The following is a 17,129-nucleotide window of genomic DNA, read 5'->3' on the forward strand; positions in this document are numbered from 1 at the left end:
TGCAAGGCCTCGGGGAAGAGCAGGGTGGTCAACGGGAGGTGAGGGCCTGGCCAGGGCCAGCAGTGGGGAGGGCCTCAGGGCAGTCTGCAAGGCCTCGGGGAAGAGCGGGGTGGTCAACGGGAGGTGAGGGCCCGGCCAGGGCCAGCAGGGGGAGGCACCACAGTGCAGTGTGCAAGGCCTCGGGTGTGAATCTGGGCCTGGGAACAACCTGCCAGGTGTCACCCTCCTGGCTGGGTGCCAGCTAGCTCACCACACTCACCCTGATCCTGGGGGCCACACATCTCACTCCTGTTGGAGGTTGGCTCAGACAGGAGGGTGGTCTCAGGCCCACAAGCTGACTCCAGGTAGGTGACCGCCCCCTGGGGTAGGACTGGCCCCGCGAGCCCCGACACAGCACAGCTGGAGGCAACCCCTGAGGGACCATCTGAGGATGGTCCACTTACAGACTGACTCTCAGAGGTGTGACTGCAACCACTTATCAAGGTTCCAGATGAAAACAGTGCAAGCTTACATGAAGGGATACAGTGGGACGCATGGAGTTGACATTGAGGGGAATCAATTTCCAAACCCTCGATTTCCACCTGAATCCTTATTGAGAGCTGATCTGCCTGTCGAGGTGCCTATAGCCAAGGTCACACCCACCACCCAAGCTAAATAAGAGTTAGGGTTAGGGTTAGGGTTAGACCTGATCTGCCTGTCAAATTGCCTGTAGCCAAGGTCACAGACTGACTTATTTCCCATCCCTTCCCAGTTGTAAAAGATACAATGAAAGTATTTATAATATTCCGGAGTATTGATACTAATGGAATTTTAATAGTTTTTAATGCTAATAGAATTTCTTATATGCTGTTTGATATTTATCAAAATGGATCATAATCACATTGTTTAATCATTTTTGTACTACTGTTATTAGCTCAATCTGTAATTTAAAAATTTAACAAAATCACAGGAAACAGTTCCATCTAAATGTTCATACACTTTATTATGTAGAATATGATATAGTGATCAATTATAAAGACATTCAAGCACAAAAATATGTTTTGTATGATTCTGAAACAAGAGTGAATGGGAGTTGTATTTCTAGGAAACCAAGGGAGGTAAGAAATTTGAAGAAGTCTTCAAAAATCATTTGCTTGAGAATTTTAAAAATGGATAATGGATAACCACATCACTCTGGGTGTTTTGATTCTCATCGATACATTGAAAAGAGTGATATAACAGTTTTATGTTAAAATATTCTGATTCTATTTAAAATTTCATCCTTTGCAACTACTTTAGTTTTATAAAGAAAATTTCAGGTAATTATTTACTGGAGCAAAGGGATTCACAGTTTTTTAAAATTATTTTATGCACCATGTACACAAAAATTTGAGGAACATTGCTCCTGGCCTTAATATTTTCCTAGGATACAACATCTTTACCTCCAAGAGGTGATGCAAAACAGCGTTTCAAAGTGATACTGTTGGGGAACACTAGGACGTGCTCCTCTGTGGGGGCCCTCCTTGTGGCTGCCTCCCAGCAGAAGGGCCCTGGAGCCAGAAGTTAAGACCCACATTGGATCCTGTGGCCCAGCATCCATAGAAGGGAGGACTTCCTGTGGGCAGGTTCATGCTAGAGATGCTCAGGTTTCTGGAGTGTCTGTGTTTCTTCTTTTACAGAGTGATCTCTGTCCTAAGTGTACTATTCTCACTTAAACTTGGGAAACAGGCCATATTATCATAGGTTTAGATGCATGTAAGCCAGATTTCAACAGTACATGAAGAGTGAACTTCAAGTTGGTTTTGGAAAAGGCAGAGGAACCAGAGATCAAATTGCCAAGATCCGTTAGATTATAGAAAAAGCAAGAGAGTTCTAGAAAAACCTCTATTTCTGCTTTATTGACTATGCCAAAGCCTTTGACTGTGTGGATCACCAAAAAATGTGGAAAAATCTTAAAGAGATGGGAGTACCAGGCCACCTGACCTGCCTCTTGAGAAATCTGTATGCAGGTCAGGAAGCAACAGTTAGAACTGGACATGGAACAACAGACTGGTTCCAAATAAGGAAAGGAGTATGTCCAGGTTGTATATTGTCAGCCTGCTTATTTAACTTATATGCAGAGTACATCATGGGAAACGCTGGGCTGGAAGAAGCACAAGCTGAAATCAAGATGGCTGGGAGAAATATCAATAACCTCAGATATGCAATTAACACCACCCTTATGGCAGAAAACGAAGAAGAGCTAAAGAGCCTCTTGATAAAAGTGAAAGAAGAGAGTGAAAAAGCTGGCTTAAAGCTCAACATTCAGAAAACGAAGATCATGGCATCTGGTCCCATCAGTTCATGGCAAATAGATGGGGAAACAGTGGAAACAGTGGCAGACTTTCTTTTGTTGGGCTATAAAATCACTGCAGATGGTAACTGCAGCCATGAAATTAAAAGACTCTTTCTCCTTGGAAGGAAAGTTATGACCAACCTAGGTACCATATTCAAAAGCAGAGACATTACTTTGCCAACAAAGGTCCATATAGTCAAGACTATGGTTTTTCCAGTAGTCATGTATGGATGTGAGGGTTGAACCATAAAGAAAGCTGAGTGCCGAAGAATTGATGCTTTTGAACTGTGGTGTTGGAGAAGACGCTTGTGAGTCTCTTGGGTTGCAAGGAGATCCAACCAATCCATCCTAAAGGAAATCAGTCCTGAATATTCATTGGAAGGACTGATGTTGAAGCTAAAACTCCAGTACTTTAGCCACCTGATGCAAAGAACTGACTCATTTGAAAAGACCCTGATTCTGGGAAAGATTGAAGGCGGGAGGAGAAGGGGATGACAGAGGATGAGATGGTTGGATGGCATCACCGACTCAATGGACATGAGTTTGAATAAACTCTGGGAGTTGGTGATGGTCAGGGAGGCCTGGTATGCTGCAGTCCATGGGGTCCCAAAGAGTCAGATACAACTGAGCAACTGAACTGAACTTAATTTTATCAGTGAATGTATTAGGGTTTATTCACCATTATTATACTAATATTTGGGTTCAGTTTCTAGTTATATTTTAGCAAATCACTTTATTGAAGTATGATTAACCTATAAAAGCTGCCACATTGAATGTGTATGACTTGATGAGTTTGTGAATAAGTGTACACATGTGAAACCATGACTTCTATCAGTCTAGTTACATTTTTTTTTTTTAAGAAAATTGACCCACAGATCCTGTCTTAAATTACACACAGGTCTGGTTTTATAAATGCAGAAGGAGAGACAGAATATCTGCTTGAAAACTAAAAACATTATTTTGAAAAATGTTTTCCACCTGAACATATTCTTCCAATTCTATCTTTAGTTTTCACTTTCTTCCAAAGTAAAAGTTATCACAGTGCCATTTTGCAATGCAGCAATGAGAGCAGGTTCAGCCGTAGAGATTAAGTGTTAAAATAGATTTCTCTTTTCAGAGTAGTAAATACTTATCCCTTCCCAAGGTTTCCTGGAGCAGCCTGTGGGCTCCCTTAGTAGCTTGTAACTTGCTGACGCTGCAGCTTCTTGCTGCAGGAATTGGTTTTATGTTTCCTACTCTTTAATAATATAAGAGTGGGCCAAAGTCACATCCTGACCCTCGCTGAAACCAGATCGCCTAGCTGTTTATCAGTGTGATTTCTCTCTTCATTTTACCAGAGAACATGCCCACCTTTTTGCAGGATAAGCAGGTCATTTATAATTTACAGTTAGTACCTTAACCACACTATTTCCAAACATGGAAGATTCTCACAAGGAAAGCACATTAGTACATAAAGTCTGGTATATTCTGCATATGGCAGTGATTCTTCTTTCTGTCTTTTTTTAAAGTTTCCTTTGGATTTAAAAACACAGGTCCCAGTCTGTTCTTAGATGAGACATGGGAGCAGGTGTTCTGGAACCTTCTTAAGGAAGATGCTCTGATAGGTGCTCTTTTAGAAAGGATGCTGTCAGCACTGCTCAGGGTCCCTGCGAGGAGAATGCTGGTCCCATCACTCTAACTGGAGGACAAGTAGAGAGAAGGTCTCTGAAGGGACAATGCCCTTAGGCAAAAGGGTGCTTCATAAATGGTGTCAAGTATTCACGTATTAGGGCTGTGTCATCCTGATGTGGTCAGCTAACTCCTGTCTAGTTGGCATGCATGCCCCAGGGGCCAGGGACAGGAGAAGGCAGCATTCTCTTCTCAGAGCACAGGAAACCTTTCTTGGTGTTCAGTTCTGTGATTTTGCTGCTGCGGGCTGTCAGACCCCTTTCGTAATAACCGAGTTTACAACTCTGCATGGATTTGCAGGTCCCAGGCCTTGTCAACAGCATAAGACCCCCGTGGCATAGGTATGGTCCTCAGTGCCTCTTCTGGAGAGAGCTCACCTGCTCCCAGGTGAAGGGGAAGGGGAGCGAGCCCAGCCCTGGTCTTCTCTCCTTCACCTGCCCGTCAAGGTGTGGGCCATGCCCCTCGCAGAGGAAGGAAGGGAGCTGGCTTCTCTTCAGTGCCAGGACATGAAGGGATGAGGCTGGGAAGGGCAGTTTTGGCACAGGGGACTCTGCCAGAGGAACATTTTCTATGTAACAGGCTAACAGTCAGGTCTGGTTTAGTTTGATTTACATTTTTACTTAAAGAATACCCTTTTTTAAAAAGACTATTTTTCAGAGCAGTTTTAAGTTCACAGCAAAATTGAGAGGAAGGCAGTGATATTTCTCACACACCCCCTGTATATACCCGACTTCCCCCGCCATCCCATCTCTCACCAGAGCGGTGCATCTCTTCTAAGTGATAAGCCAGCATGCCCACATCATTTCCCCTGAAGTCCACGGTTTACACCAGGGTTCACGCTCCATGCTGTACATTCTCTGGGTCTGGACAAATGTATCATGATGTGTCCACCATTATAGTATGATACGGAGTATCTTCATTGCCTTAAAAATCCTCCCAGAGAAAATTCCTGGGATATAAACCCAGGACATTAATGGGAGGTGAATCTTATTGAATATATAATACATTTGATTATCCTGGTCCTAATTCACCGTTTCTAGTGACTGCCTCCCAAATGTTTCTGCCTTATTAAGTCATTGCTTCTTTGAGCTAAATCTAAGAGAAGTTAAAAAAAAGCCCAATCATTCTGTTGATGCAGAATGTCATCAAGAGTTTCCAATTACTACTAAGTTGCTTTATGAGAATCTTTCCTACAAGGAAATAGCCTGGTTAAGGGGCTGATCATAAACTTTCAACTCCTTGCTTACCCAGTGAAAACGTGGGGGTATTCTTTACTGAACCCATGATTTAATCTTTCATAGAAGATGCTGTTACTGTTTTGGATTTGGTGCTAAACCAGTCTTCTAAGAGACAGTCTCCTTTTGTGGGAGACTGAACAGACTGGGATCCAAACAGACTGAAAAAATGGAAATGATCATTTATTCATTATTGAACTCTTAGCTTTCATGAGACACTGGGAAGAGGACATCCCAGCAAACAGAAGGAAATAAATAGCATTTGCAAAAGGACTAGTTTGTATGAGAAGGGGAAAGTTTAGTGTTACTGGAACCTGGATTGAGCAGGGAAGGAGTGGGCCTGGACTTGGGGGCCAGCCAGGTTTCAGGAGTCTCCTGGCCTGGCCCTCCTGTGGCTCCACGTGCCACTAACAAGATTACATGCACTGCTGGGAACACACAGTTCCACTCCAGTGCTGGGCAGGTCAAGAGAAAGCTGGTGCCTCAAAGCATAAATTTAACTTACACGTAGGAAACAACAGTTCTGCATTAAAGGTAGCATGCAAACTTCACAAGTATTTTTTTTTAAAGAAGTATAGCCAATTAACAATGTTGTGATAGTTTCAGGTGGACAGTAAAGGGACTCAGTCATACATATACATGTATCCATTCTGCCCCAAATCACATGCACTTTAAAAAACAAACACTGACAGGCAACTTTAAAGATTTCTGGGCTGTGTCCCAGGTTCCCCAGCGGGCTGGTTGACTCAGCTACTGAGAGAGAAACAGAAAACAACCTGCCCCCATATGACCTGGACAGGGGAAGCTTTAGACTCTCACGTCACGTGACCTCCAAGCTAGAGGTTAATGACACTGAGGTTGCAGTTAAGAAAAACACAAGTTTTCATGATTGGAACCCAACCAGAATGCACCCCTTGTTGCTGGGTGCTGCGGTGCCCTCTTCCTTCCGGGCGTCTTTCTCCAGGAGCACCAGAGACCCTGAAAGGCCTGGCTAGCCGTTCGGAGCTCAGGGCTTTAAATGCCCGTCGACAGCCACTTTCACAGTGCGTGACAGCCACCCCGTTTTCTGAGGACACTGTCCAGAAAAGTGTGGGGTAGAAAGTGGTAACTCAGACCATGCTTTCCATGAGCCTAGGGATGAATCACCTGCGTGGGAGGCCCTCCAGCAAACATGAGATGAACCGATGCTTTTGGATCCATATCCTCGTGTCCACCCCTATACTGTGTATCCAGCCCCTTAAATGCGACCCAGATCAGTCTGCATTAGGCTGCCAAGTCTGTCCGAGAGCCACAGGAAGAGGCCTGCAGGTCAGAGGGGTCTCCCACATCTGAGCGCCTCTCACGCCCCAAACCTCCCACTTTCCTGCAGAAACCCTCTGGCCTGGTCTGGGTCCCAGCCCTCAGAAGCAACGCTGTGACCTTTGGCTGGTCCAGTTGAGTCGGTAATGGGCCCTGTGCTCACAATTTCAGCACGTGCCATGGACAGGGTGTGGTGGTGCTGAATCTTATTATTATGGTCTTTCTTTTTCTTTTACTTTCCCCTTCACCAAATTGAATGACAAATTTGAGGAAACAGGTCTCCAGCATATAAAATTTTCTGCTTGGAAATCCCTCCCTCCCCTCCCCAACAGGCGTTTTGTTGAGAATTGCTTCCACCCTAAAGTGTTGGCAACATCCCTGCAGCTTCGTCGTCAAGGATGACAGAAGAGCAAGAGCAGCTGGGTGGGTGCTGACCCACTGACTGTGGAGGAGAGCCAGTCCACTGGTAGAGATGGGGACACCCAATTCTTTATCCAGACAGAACCGAATACTACACCACGGTCCTGCTAGCGCTGCCAGGATACGTCCTAGATTCTGCTCTTTACTAGAAGAGTTCATTCTCTGTGATGGAAAAGCCCCAGAGTGTGTCTGCACCCTTTCAGGTCAAATTCGATCTTTCAAACATGTTACCAATTAGTGGATTCGAAGAACAGAAGGTTACATTAGTCGCTTTGGTGTTCTTTGTGGTTTATCATCTAAGATTAATTCAACTTTTGGTTTGAGAATTTATCCATATTGGTTTATTTGGTGGCAGTAGACTATGGATGTGGACTTTGCTGGTGACTCAGATGGTAAAGAATCAGCCTGCAATGCCGGAGACCTGGGACCGATCCCTGGGTCAGGAAGATGCCCTGAAGAAGGGAATGGCTACCTAATCCAGCATTCTTGCCTGAAGAATTCCATGGACAGAGAAGCCTGGCAGGCTACAGGCCATGGGTTGCAAAGAGTCAGACTCGACTGAGCAACTAAGCACAGCATCACAGCCCACTGTGGGTGGAGTTGAGAGAGGTGTAGTGACAGTCGGCATCTTATGGGACCAGGGTGCCAACCCCACCTCCATGTCCCTCATGGAAACCAGGGGAGGGTGGTCCCCAACCGCCAGGATGACAAGAATGAAAGGGAGCAGTGTCATCTGCACAGAATGGCTCTGGGCTAATGGGGAACACATAGAACATGGTAACAATAACAGGTCATTATTATAGCATCCTTAGAACTCTCTTTTCTATGCTGACTTTTCCATGGAAGTCTCTTTTTCATGGACTTTGGTGTCTTGAAGTCTTTGGTGATGTCACTTCCTGTTTTGATGTATTAAACTTATGAGAAAATGATGATTTTTTTTTTTCTGAGGCTGAGGGAATCCAAGCTGACAGCATCATTAGCCAGCATGCCCACCTTCATGGCCCTTGTGAGGGTTAGTGCTGCCCTGGCCCCACCAAGTGCCCTTTCAGAGTCCTGGGAACCAGTGGAGTGCTGAGTCTCCTAGGTGTGACTCCAGGGTCTCCTGGCTAGAACATAGGCTGTCACCTAACTGCCTCCTGGAGAGTAGGTGGGAGTAAGTATTGTCATGGAGATGGCTGTTAGATGTTTTGTGTCAGCAAGAACATCATTGATATTTTTTGGGAAACGGCGTCTTGAAGCTTTGCCTGTGGTGTCAGTGTTGAGCGCTATAGCCCTCATGATGCGTGGCGACCAGATGGCGGGCAGCTTGCACCTTCACAGGTGTACGTGAGTCCTCGGTCTGCACACGCCTGAGGGCCAGACACCTGGAAAACTCCACTATGACCTGAAATAATTGCCATGCCAATTCCTGGTTAAGAAATAGATCAGAAGACAAGACCTACACTTTTGTGAGGGATTTATGCCCCACTGCTCAGGAAATATGTAGGAAAAGAGAGGTCAGCTTGAAATATAAAAGCATTCTGCCAGCTTAATATGAATGATGGACATGAAATTTCCCATTCTTTGGGACAATCCACTCTTTTTTAGCTCTCTTAGTAAATAAGGATCTGTGGTAGGAGACATTATAAAAGTTTTTGACATTTCAATAACATGATTTTCATTTTCTTTGTCTTTAAAAAGCATACTTTCTAGCTATAAAGAAAGCCATTGTCTTCTTCAGCTTAAAATTTTGCTGTTTAAGATACACTATATTTGCAAAGAATGAAAATTTTATACCTTGTGCCCAGAAGTTTATATCATCTGTGCTGATCTTACAAGATTGAGGTCAACATACTCATGAGCTTACCTAGAAATGCAACTGTTTTCCCAGCTATTCTGATTTTGATGGTGTTTTCAGTACTGTGGTTTCTTAGTGTTGAATGTATTACGATATCTCTGTAGAGTCATGAATGAGGAAATAACCAGCGGCTGTTCTCTTTCTTCATAAGGATGACCAGTTTGCTCCTCTACCCACTGGTCCATTAGTCCTGACCTCTCTCAACCAGCAGAAGGGAGAGTGCAAACATTCCCCCTGACCCTGGTTTGTTTCTCTTTTCCAGCCATGCAATGATGGACCTACTGGTTGAACTTTGCCTTCAGAACCACCTGAATCCTTCCAACCATGCCCTGGAGATCCGGTCTTCAGAAACCCAACAGCCTTTGAATTTTAAGCCAAATACTTTAGTTGGGACCTTGAATGTGCACACCGTATTTCTGAAAGAAAAAGTTCCTGAAGCAAAAGTTAAGCCTGTTCCCCCTAAGGTGCCTGAGGTCAGTAGCACGGGAGTCCGTGTGTCATATAAGGACGTGTGCAGTTCCCTGGGACCCAGGGTACTGCAGGTGTAGCGGAGGGGGCCACTGGGGTCTCTCCTGTCTAAATTTCACATGCCATGGTTGAGGTTTCCACTTTCATGGTAGGCAAAGTTAGGCCCTAAACTGAGTTTTAGGAGACCTAAGTTCACAGCTTTGAATAATGCGCATTGTGTAACGCTGCTCCTTTAGATGTCAAAAAAAGGACCCACTCTAGAGCAGAGCCATGCGTTAATGCTTTCTGCAAAGATGGAAAGCTTTCTTTCCATCTTTTAATCAGGGGCTTTCTGCGAAGATGGAAATGGTCTATAATTCTGCTCCCTGCGAGCCAACAGCCCCTGATTATACATAGCCGCTGAGCATATGAAATGCAGCTAGTGTGATCAAAAAACTGAACTTTGCATTTCTTAAATTTAATTGAAATAACAATAGACAATGACTTCCCTACTGGACTAGTCCTAAAGGTTCCAGTAGAGTTCTGGAGGCCTTCCTGTCCGTGGCAGAGATTGGAATATGTAGAAGATTCTAAGATCTTCTCCAAGAAACAAAATAGAAGGGGATTCCCTTTTGAAAAATTGATGTTAGAAATACTTACTCCTTGTCCTTGAAGAATATTTTATGCATAGGTTTCAGGCTTTTGCATATGGATTAAAGATAACTTCATTTGCTTACTGTACTTTGTAATAAGGCTTTTATCCTTTATCTCCAATGAAAAGCAATGCTATTTCATTCTTTTAGATTATTGAACTATCTCCTCAATTTCCTTATTTTTAGACATGATACTTTGGCCAACAGGTCATGTTCTCTAGTTTTAGATAATTAATAACTTTTAATTGGTGCCATATCTAGGTGGCTCAGTGGCAAAGAATCTGCCTGCCGATGCAGGAGACACAGGAGACTCAGACTCAATCCTTGGGTGGGGAAGATCCCCCAGAGAAGGAAATGGAAACCCGCTCCAGCATTCTTGCCTGGAAAAGTCCACTGACGGAGGAGCCTGGTGGGCTACAGTCTGTGGGGTTGCAGAGTCAGACACAACTGAGCATGCTCGCACACACACGCATGTTCTGAGTTTCCCCTAATTCTTCAATTAAAATCAACGTTCAAGGAAATTTCTTTTATACTCTGTGGCTTTTCTTACCTTCCTGAACCCTAGCTGCAAATTCCAGGGGCAGTTGAGCCCGGGGTTATATAGCAGTTCAATTTGAGAAGCATGGAAAAGATTCATGGTTCCATCTTTCCTTCTAAAATTCTTTAAACCCTGGCCTCGGATTGGAAGGGAGTGTGAGACCTATGTCATTCAGTCGGCACTCCTCAGGATCTTAGAACATCATGGTGACCAGTAAAGGCCAAACAGAAGCTGACTGCTTGAACCTCGGCCTGCCACAGCTTTCAGTGGGCCCCTTGATCTGCAGACGTTTACAATCAGCTTTAGTCAAATTGATTTTTTTCTTTCTGATTATAATATCTATCAGATTTATTATATGCCTATTATATTTATATGTCTCTATTTTTCTAGCTTAAATATATGTGTGCAGTGCATATTTATGAAAATTGATTTATATGTTAACATTATAATATATATGAATATATTTATGTGGGTATTTTAGCTTCTTAAATGAAAACTTGATATTGCAACCCCATAGACTGTAACACTCCAGGCTTCTCTGTCCATGGAATTCTCCAGGCAAGAATACTGGAGTGGGTAGGTATTTCTTTCTCCAGAGGATCTTCCCAAGCCAGGGGTCAAACCCAGGTCTCCTGCATTGTAGGCAGATTCTTTACCATCTGAGCCTATATATTTTTCTAGTTTAAAAATATGTGTGTAGTGTATATATATGAATATTAATTCATGCATGATACTAGATACGAATATATTTATCTGGGCATTTTAGCTTCTTTAACAAAAATTTGATGTTTTGTGATGTTTTTTCCTTATCTTGGATTGTTTACCATAGATCCAAAGTATTTCCCTTTAGAAAATATATTAGTGCCTTGTGCTCAGGTCTGTTTAGAATCCTTGAAAGACAACGTATGTGTCAGATTTCAAATTGGGATCCTCGCTGCTGCTCATTTCCCCCTTTCACTCACAGTTTGTTCATTAGCAAGAGAGACGGGAAGGTCAGTTGATTGTTCTAGACACTTACCGTTCCCTATTCAGTCAGCTCTTTTCCCCCACAACCAGTGACTTTTGGAAGAACTTGGTCCAAAGGAAATATTGCCCTGCTCCACTGTAGTGTAAACAGAGCTGTGGGAAGATGTGCTTATGGAATTCTGCCGGCTGTGTTTTCCAGAAGACGGTGCGCCTGGTGGTGAATTACCTGCGCACGCAGAAGGCGGTGGTGCGCGTGAGCCCCGAGGTGCCCCTGCAGAGCATCCTCCCGGTCATCTGCGCCAAGTGTGAGGTCAGCCCAGAGCACGTGGTGCTGCTCAGGGACAACGTGGCTGGTGAGGAGCTGGAGCTTTCCAAGTCCCTGAACGAGCTGGGGATAAAGGAGTTGTATGCCTGGGACAACAAGAGAGGTGAGGCCACCTTGGGTCTTTGATGCGGTGCCGCTGACTCTGCCTGTGTGCCCTCATGCAGAGTGATGGGGACGCACGTTTGCAGGCATCTCCAGTTGTGTCCAAACCAGAGCGGGAGTGGGTGGGAAGTAAAATACACAGACTGTAATTATGCCTCTTTCCCCCAGTCGCTTCAGTCGTGTCCGACTCTTTGCGACCCTATGGACTGTGGCTCAGCAGGCTCCTCTGTCCATGGGATTCTCCAGGCAAGAATACTGGAGTGGGTTGCCATTCCCTTCTCCATTTCCCCCAGTAGTGAGCATACCCATTACCCCTTGTCTCCTGTGAGCTTCCATGAAATATGTAGAAAGGGGAAAAATGAGAATTCTAGGGCTTTTGCTCTGAAAGAACTTCTCAGAAACCGCAAGTGAACCACCTTCTCCTGGATTTCCTTTTCAGTTGCCATTAAACACTCCCAGGTCTCAAACATTGCTCGTGATCGAGACCAGTCGCAAAATTCCTTCTCACTCATTCGCTCAGTCACTTCAGGCATGTCCGACTCTTTGCAACCCCATGGACTGTAGCCCTTCAGGCTCCTCTGTCCATGGAATTCTCCAGGCAAAAATACTAGAGTGGGTAGCCGTTCCCTTCTCCCAACCCAGGGATCAAACCCAGATCTACATTGCAGGCAGGTTCGTTGCCATCTAAGCCACCAGGAAAGCCCATCTTGGGAGATGTAGAACCTAATACCTGGGAAAAGCATATAAAACCAATCTCTGTATTAAGGAGTGGGCCCAGCAAGACTGTGGTCTTCCGGGAACGTGTGTGAGGCAGCAAGAGGGGAAACTCCCTCAAGTCCCAAGCTCCCTCTTCCTACACCCACGCAGGACAGGACACACTGCTGTACCAGGAGAATAGCTACCCCGGCCCCAAATCCCCCTCTTCTCTGCCTTGGGCACCCTCTGAGGGACCCTTGCCCTGTGACCCTGGCAGCCTTCCCAGAAAATAAAGGAGCATCACCTGGCTTAGAGGGTGTGTGCTGCTCCTGAGGCCAACATCCCTTCCGTCTGGACCATAGTGTGCCCTGTGGGCCGTGAAATATTTGATTGGCATCCCTGCCATATGCTTCCCTCCCATCCTGGCAGTCAGACATCTGAGTAGAGAAGAGAACATTCCTCTCCATGAGGAGCCCTTTCCTTTACTCCTCTGGGGTTTCACAACCTCCCAGCCAGCAGCTGCTTGGGGAAGGGTGAAGGCCATGGGCAGGAGATGTGTCCCAGGCAAGGCCTGTTCTGCCCTGGAAATCCTGGTGGTGGCAACTGGAGAAAACAGAGGCTTTGCTGCCACCTGCTTCCAGGATGGTGTTTAACAGCCTGGCGGTGGCAGGATTCTAGGGAATCAAGGTCAGAGATGTAGGACTGCTTTGCACTTGGCCTTTTCCTTTGGGGCCCAGATAGCCACAGGCCTTGTCAGGTACTACTGTGGTTGAGGAGCCTGCCTTCACTCTCTGTTGCCTGCCTTTTCCAGTTCTTCTGACCAAAACGAAATCGGAGCCTTCCCTGAGCTGTCGAGGTACCGTCAGCCCAGTGCTGCCTGCCAGGCTGCGCCTTGCATGGCTCTGGGCTAGGACAGTGATGCATGGCGTGACTGGAGGGGAGGCAGGGTGGCCCTCGGGGGGCGTCTGGCCAGGCTGAACTGGGGCTGCGACTTGGTTTCTTGACTCCCTGGTTGGCTAAGAGAACAGTGTTCCCTGTGTGAGGATTTGCTGTGTGGTTCTGATTGGTGTGAAAAGAAGGATATCATTGTAGAAAATGGGCCCTTTATGAACACAGAATTTGAGTGCAGAGCAGAAATGGTCATGCACAAGAGGCTCTGTACTCTTCTTCCCTGTTCTTGCCTACCTTCATGGCCCGTCCTGCCCGCTGCAGAAACTGGGGCAGTGTGCATTGTGAAATCTGACCTTTTCTGGCATAGACAAATATGGACGTGATTAGTCCAGATTTTGCATTCATTTCTTATAAACTGTATATACTTTATGTGTTATATTTATTATAAATAGATATGTATTATACTTAATAATACATATATACATATGCATGAGCCTATTTACATAGACATGTATGTACGCACACCTGTATTGAGATTTATATAAACCTTTTGGACTATACACACACATACTCTAAGAGGATCATTAAAATTATGAGTGTTCATATTTTACAGAAATTTCTGTCCACGTTTGTTAAAGTGTTTAACAATAGAGTTTACTTCTATACAAAAAATAATGCAGAAAGTCCCACGGCTTTGGTCTGGAACCGCAGTCCAGGTGCTGTGAGTGACGGTGCTGTGGCCTCAGCCCCCCCTCATATTCCTCATCTGTTACCTCCTCCATCAGACGCTGCAGATTATTGCTACAAATAGAGGGACTCTCTTTTAAGAAACACCATAGATGTCTCTCCAAAGAAGACATTTGGATGGCCAACAGGCATGTGACAAGATGCTCCACATCAGTAATTATCAGAGAAATGCAAATCAAAACGGATCAGAATGGCCATGGGTTAAAAGTCTACAAATAATAAATAAATAAGTAAATAATAAATGCTGGGGAAGATGTGGAGAGAAAGGAGCCCTCCTGCCCTCCTGCACTGTTGGAGGGAATGTATTGGATTGGTCCAAAACTCGTTCGGGTTTTTTTCTGTAACATCTTATGGAAAAATTGAAATGAACGTTTTGGCCAACCCAGTAAATCGGCACAACCGCTATGGAGAACAGTCTGTAGGTTCCTTGAAGAACTAAAAACATTGCCATATGATCCTATAGTCCCCTCCTGGACCTGTATCTGGAAAAGTCAAAAACTCTTAATTCAAAAAGATGCTTGCATCCCAGTGTTCATAGAAGCACTATTTACAGTAGCCAAGACATGGAAACAACCCAAAGGTTCATTAACCTTTGAATGGATAAAGAAGGTATGGCAACAATGAAATATTACTCAGCCATAGCAAGAATGAAATAATGTCGTTTGCAGCAACACGGATGGACCTGGAGATGATCTTACTCAGTGAAGTGAGGGAGATAAAGACAAATATATGATGTCGCTTACATGTGAAACCGAAAGAAAAAAAAAGATAAAAATGAACTTACTTACAAAGCATAAGTAGCCTCATAAACATAGAAAATAAACTTACAGTTACCAAAGAGGAAAGTGGGGGAGGGATAAGTTAGGAGTTTAGGGTTGACATATACACACTGCTGTATATAAAATAACAACGAAGACATACTGGATAGCACAGGGAAGTATACTCAATATTTATAATAACCTGTAATGGAAAACAGTCTGGAAAGAGTGTGTATATATACATATATCTCTCTATAGATACATATGTGTATGTATAACTGAATGACTTTGCTTTACACTTGAAGCTAACACAATATTGTAAATCAACTATAGTCCAATAAAAAAAAGCAGCACCATGAACAGATAGTTGTTTTGAACAGAAAGCTCATATATATGAAAACTTTATCAGTTCTGAGTGATATGATGTTGGTATACCATCTAGCTGCAAGCGTGGAACAGCTGGATCAGAGCTATTATGACTGTTCTTTTTTGACCCCGTACCCAGCGGTCCTGTGATGAGGATAGGTACTTACAAACATGTTGTTTTCATGCAGTGCAGACCTGGTTCCCCTTGTTGCCGGCTGTTCTGTTTCCACATCCAGAACAGTGGGTGTTTCAGATGAGCCAATCCTCAGGGTTCCTGCTGCATGCTCCATCCCTCTGCATCCCTCAGCTCACCTGTATCACCTTCTAAGTCATTCTGATGTTTCCAAACAGTATGTGCTTTGAGGATGAAGTATGACCTCCCCCCACTTGTATTCATATTTAAGTCTTAGTAAATGAGAATATGTCAAAATAAATTCCACACTCAAATTGTTACACATTTAGAGTGATGGATTCAGGCTCCTAAATGAGAACTTTTCTCCAGGCCTGACCGGGTACCACGTGGCACTTTGGCTGATGGGAACACTGTTAGGAGAGCCAAGTGCTCCCACTCTGTTCTCCATATCATCCTTCCCGCAGTGCCTGCCAGTCGCATAGCTCACCAGAGGCTCCATCAGTCCAGAGGCACAGATTAGACAGTCTGCCTGGGCCTCAGCTCAGAGCTGGACAGCTGGGGGCTGCAATCTCTTGGGCCCCGAGGGGCGGTGCTGTGCCACTGCGGCCAGAGCCTCCATCCTGACACTGAAGACCTGCCGCTGCCCTGTCCAGGGAGAGAAATGAGAGGCTCGATTTTGACCCGGTCTATGGTGATGAGGTTGGCGTAACAGCCCATGTGCCTGTGATGTGTTCTTGCTCCCTCAACTCTCAAGCACTGTCTTATCCTGCACTTTGCACATCCAGTCACAGAGCAGTCAGTTCTACAAACAACCTAGATGGGTGGGCTTGGGAGGGAGGTGGGAGGGAAGTTCACGCGGGAGGGGACATGGGTAAACCTATGACTGATTCATGCTGATCTTTGATAGAAACCAGTTGGTTTCTGTCAATTCTGTAGAGCAGTTTACAATTCTGTAAAGCAATTGCCTTCAATTAAAAGATAAATTAAAATACACACACACGTTTGTGCATACTGTTGTTTGTTCACATACAGTTTTACTCTGTAGTACAGAATATTTTACTAAAGGCCCTGTGCCTAACAAAGGGTTTGATGCGATTAACTCTGAACCCCATGAACACGTGTATTGGGGAGATGCATGCCTCACCTCTGAAGCCACTCTCCTTGCTGGTTTTGTTGTCGTGTGTTGTGAGGCTGCTGATGGGCCAGGCTGGAGCCACCTGCATGCAGCTGAGAGGCCTGACCCTTGTGACTAAAATGGGAGCCTTTGCTGCTGACGGATTGAAGGGACCCAGGGGCTTGGTTTTTGCTTCACTGTGAAGACGGTATTGTGTTAATGCATGTTGCAGGGGCACTGACTTCCATGTTGGCCTTCTCTAGTTGGAATATGGAATTCTAGGTTAGCAGATGAGCAGTAGTTAATTGATGTCTGCCTGGTTTGGGTTGGTATTTTGGTGGCAGAGTTTGTGAAATCCAGTCCCCATGCTGCCAGTGGGCTGGTGGCCTGTCCCTCGGCACTTGGCAGCAGTGTGGAGTAATTCACTTTTCCGTTCTCCTGCATCACCTAAATGTCTTCTCCTCTGGCCGTATCTGTGTCTTGGAAGAAAAGAACAGATGAGTTGATGACAGGGGCTGGAGTGGCCTTCAAAGTGTCAACAGATCAGTGGATAATAATGGTCATAGAGGCCCTGGTAGCACTGGGTATGCCAGGTTCAGTCTGCAGATGAGTATACTGGG

General features: G+C 45.0%; 1 protein-coding gene across 2 annotated transcripts in view; it reads left to right on the forward strand.

The window, feature by feature from the left end:
* Positions 1–17,129, forward strand: part of COBL (cordon-bleu WH2 repeat protein) — a 237,432-nt gene that overhangs the window by 111,530 nt on the left and 108,773 nt on the right. The window contains exons 3-5 of one of the 2 annotated variants that reach the window (XM_040260219.1): positions 9,036–9,246; positions 11,577–11,805; positions 13,312–13,356. In XM_040260219.1, the coding sequence (XP_040116153.1) occupies positions 9,036–9,246; positions 11,577–11,805; positions 13,312–13,356 (485 nt within the window). The remainder of the gene's footprint in view (positions 1–9,035; positions 9,247–11,576; positions 11,806–13,311; positions 13,357–17,129) is intronic. The other variant, XM_040260220.1, reaches the window with a different exon arrangement.

Source organism: Oryx dammah, unplaced genomic scaffold (assembly GCF_014754425.2).
Source record: "Oryx dammah isolate SB20612 unplaced genomic scaffold, SCBI_Odam_1.1 HiC_scaffold_18, whole genome shotgun sequence".
Lineage (NCBI taxonomy): Eukaryota > Metazoa > Chordata > Mammalia > Artiodactyla > Bovidae > Oryx > Oryx dammah.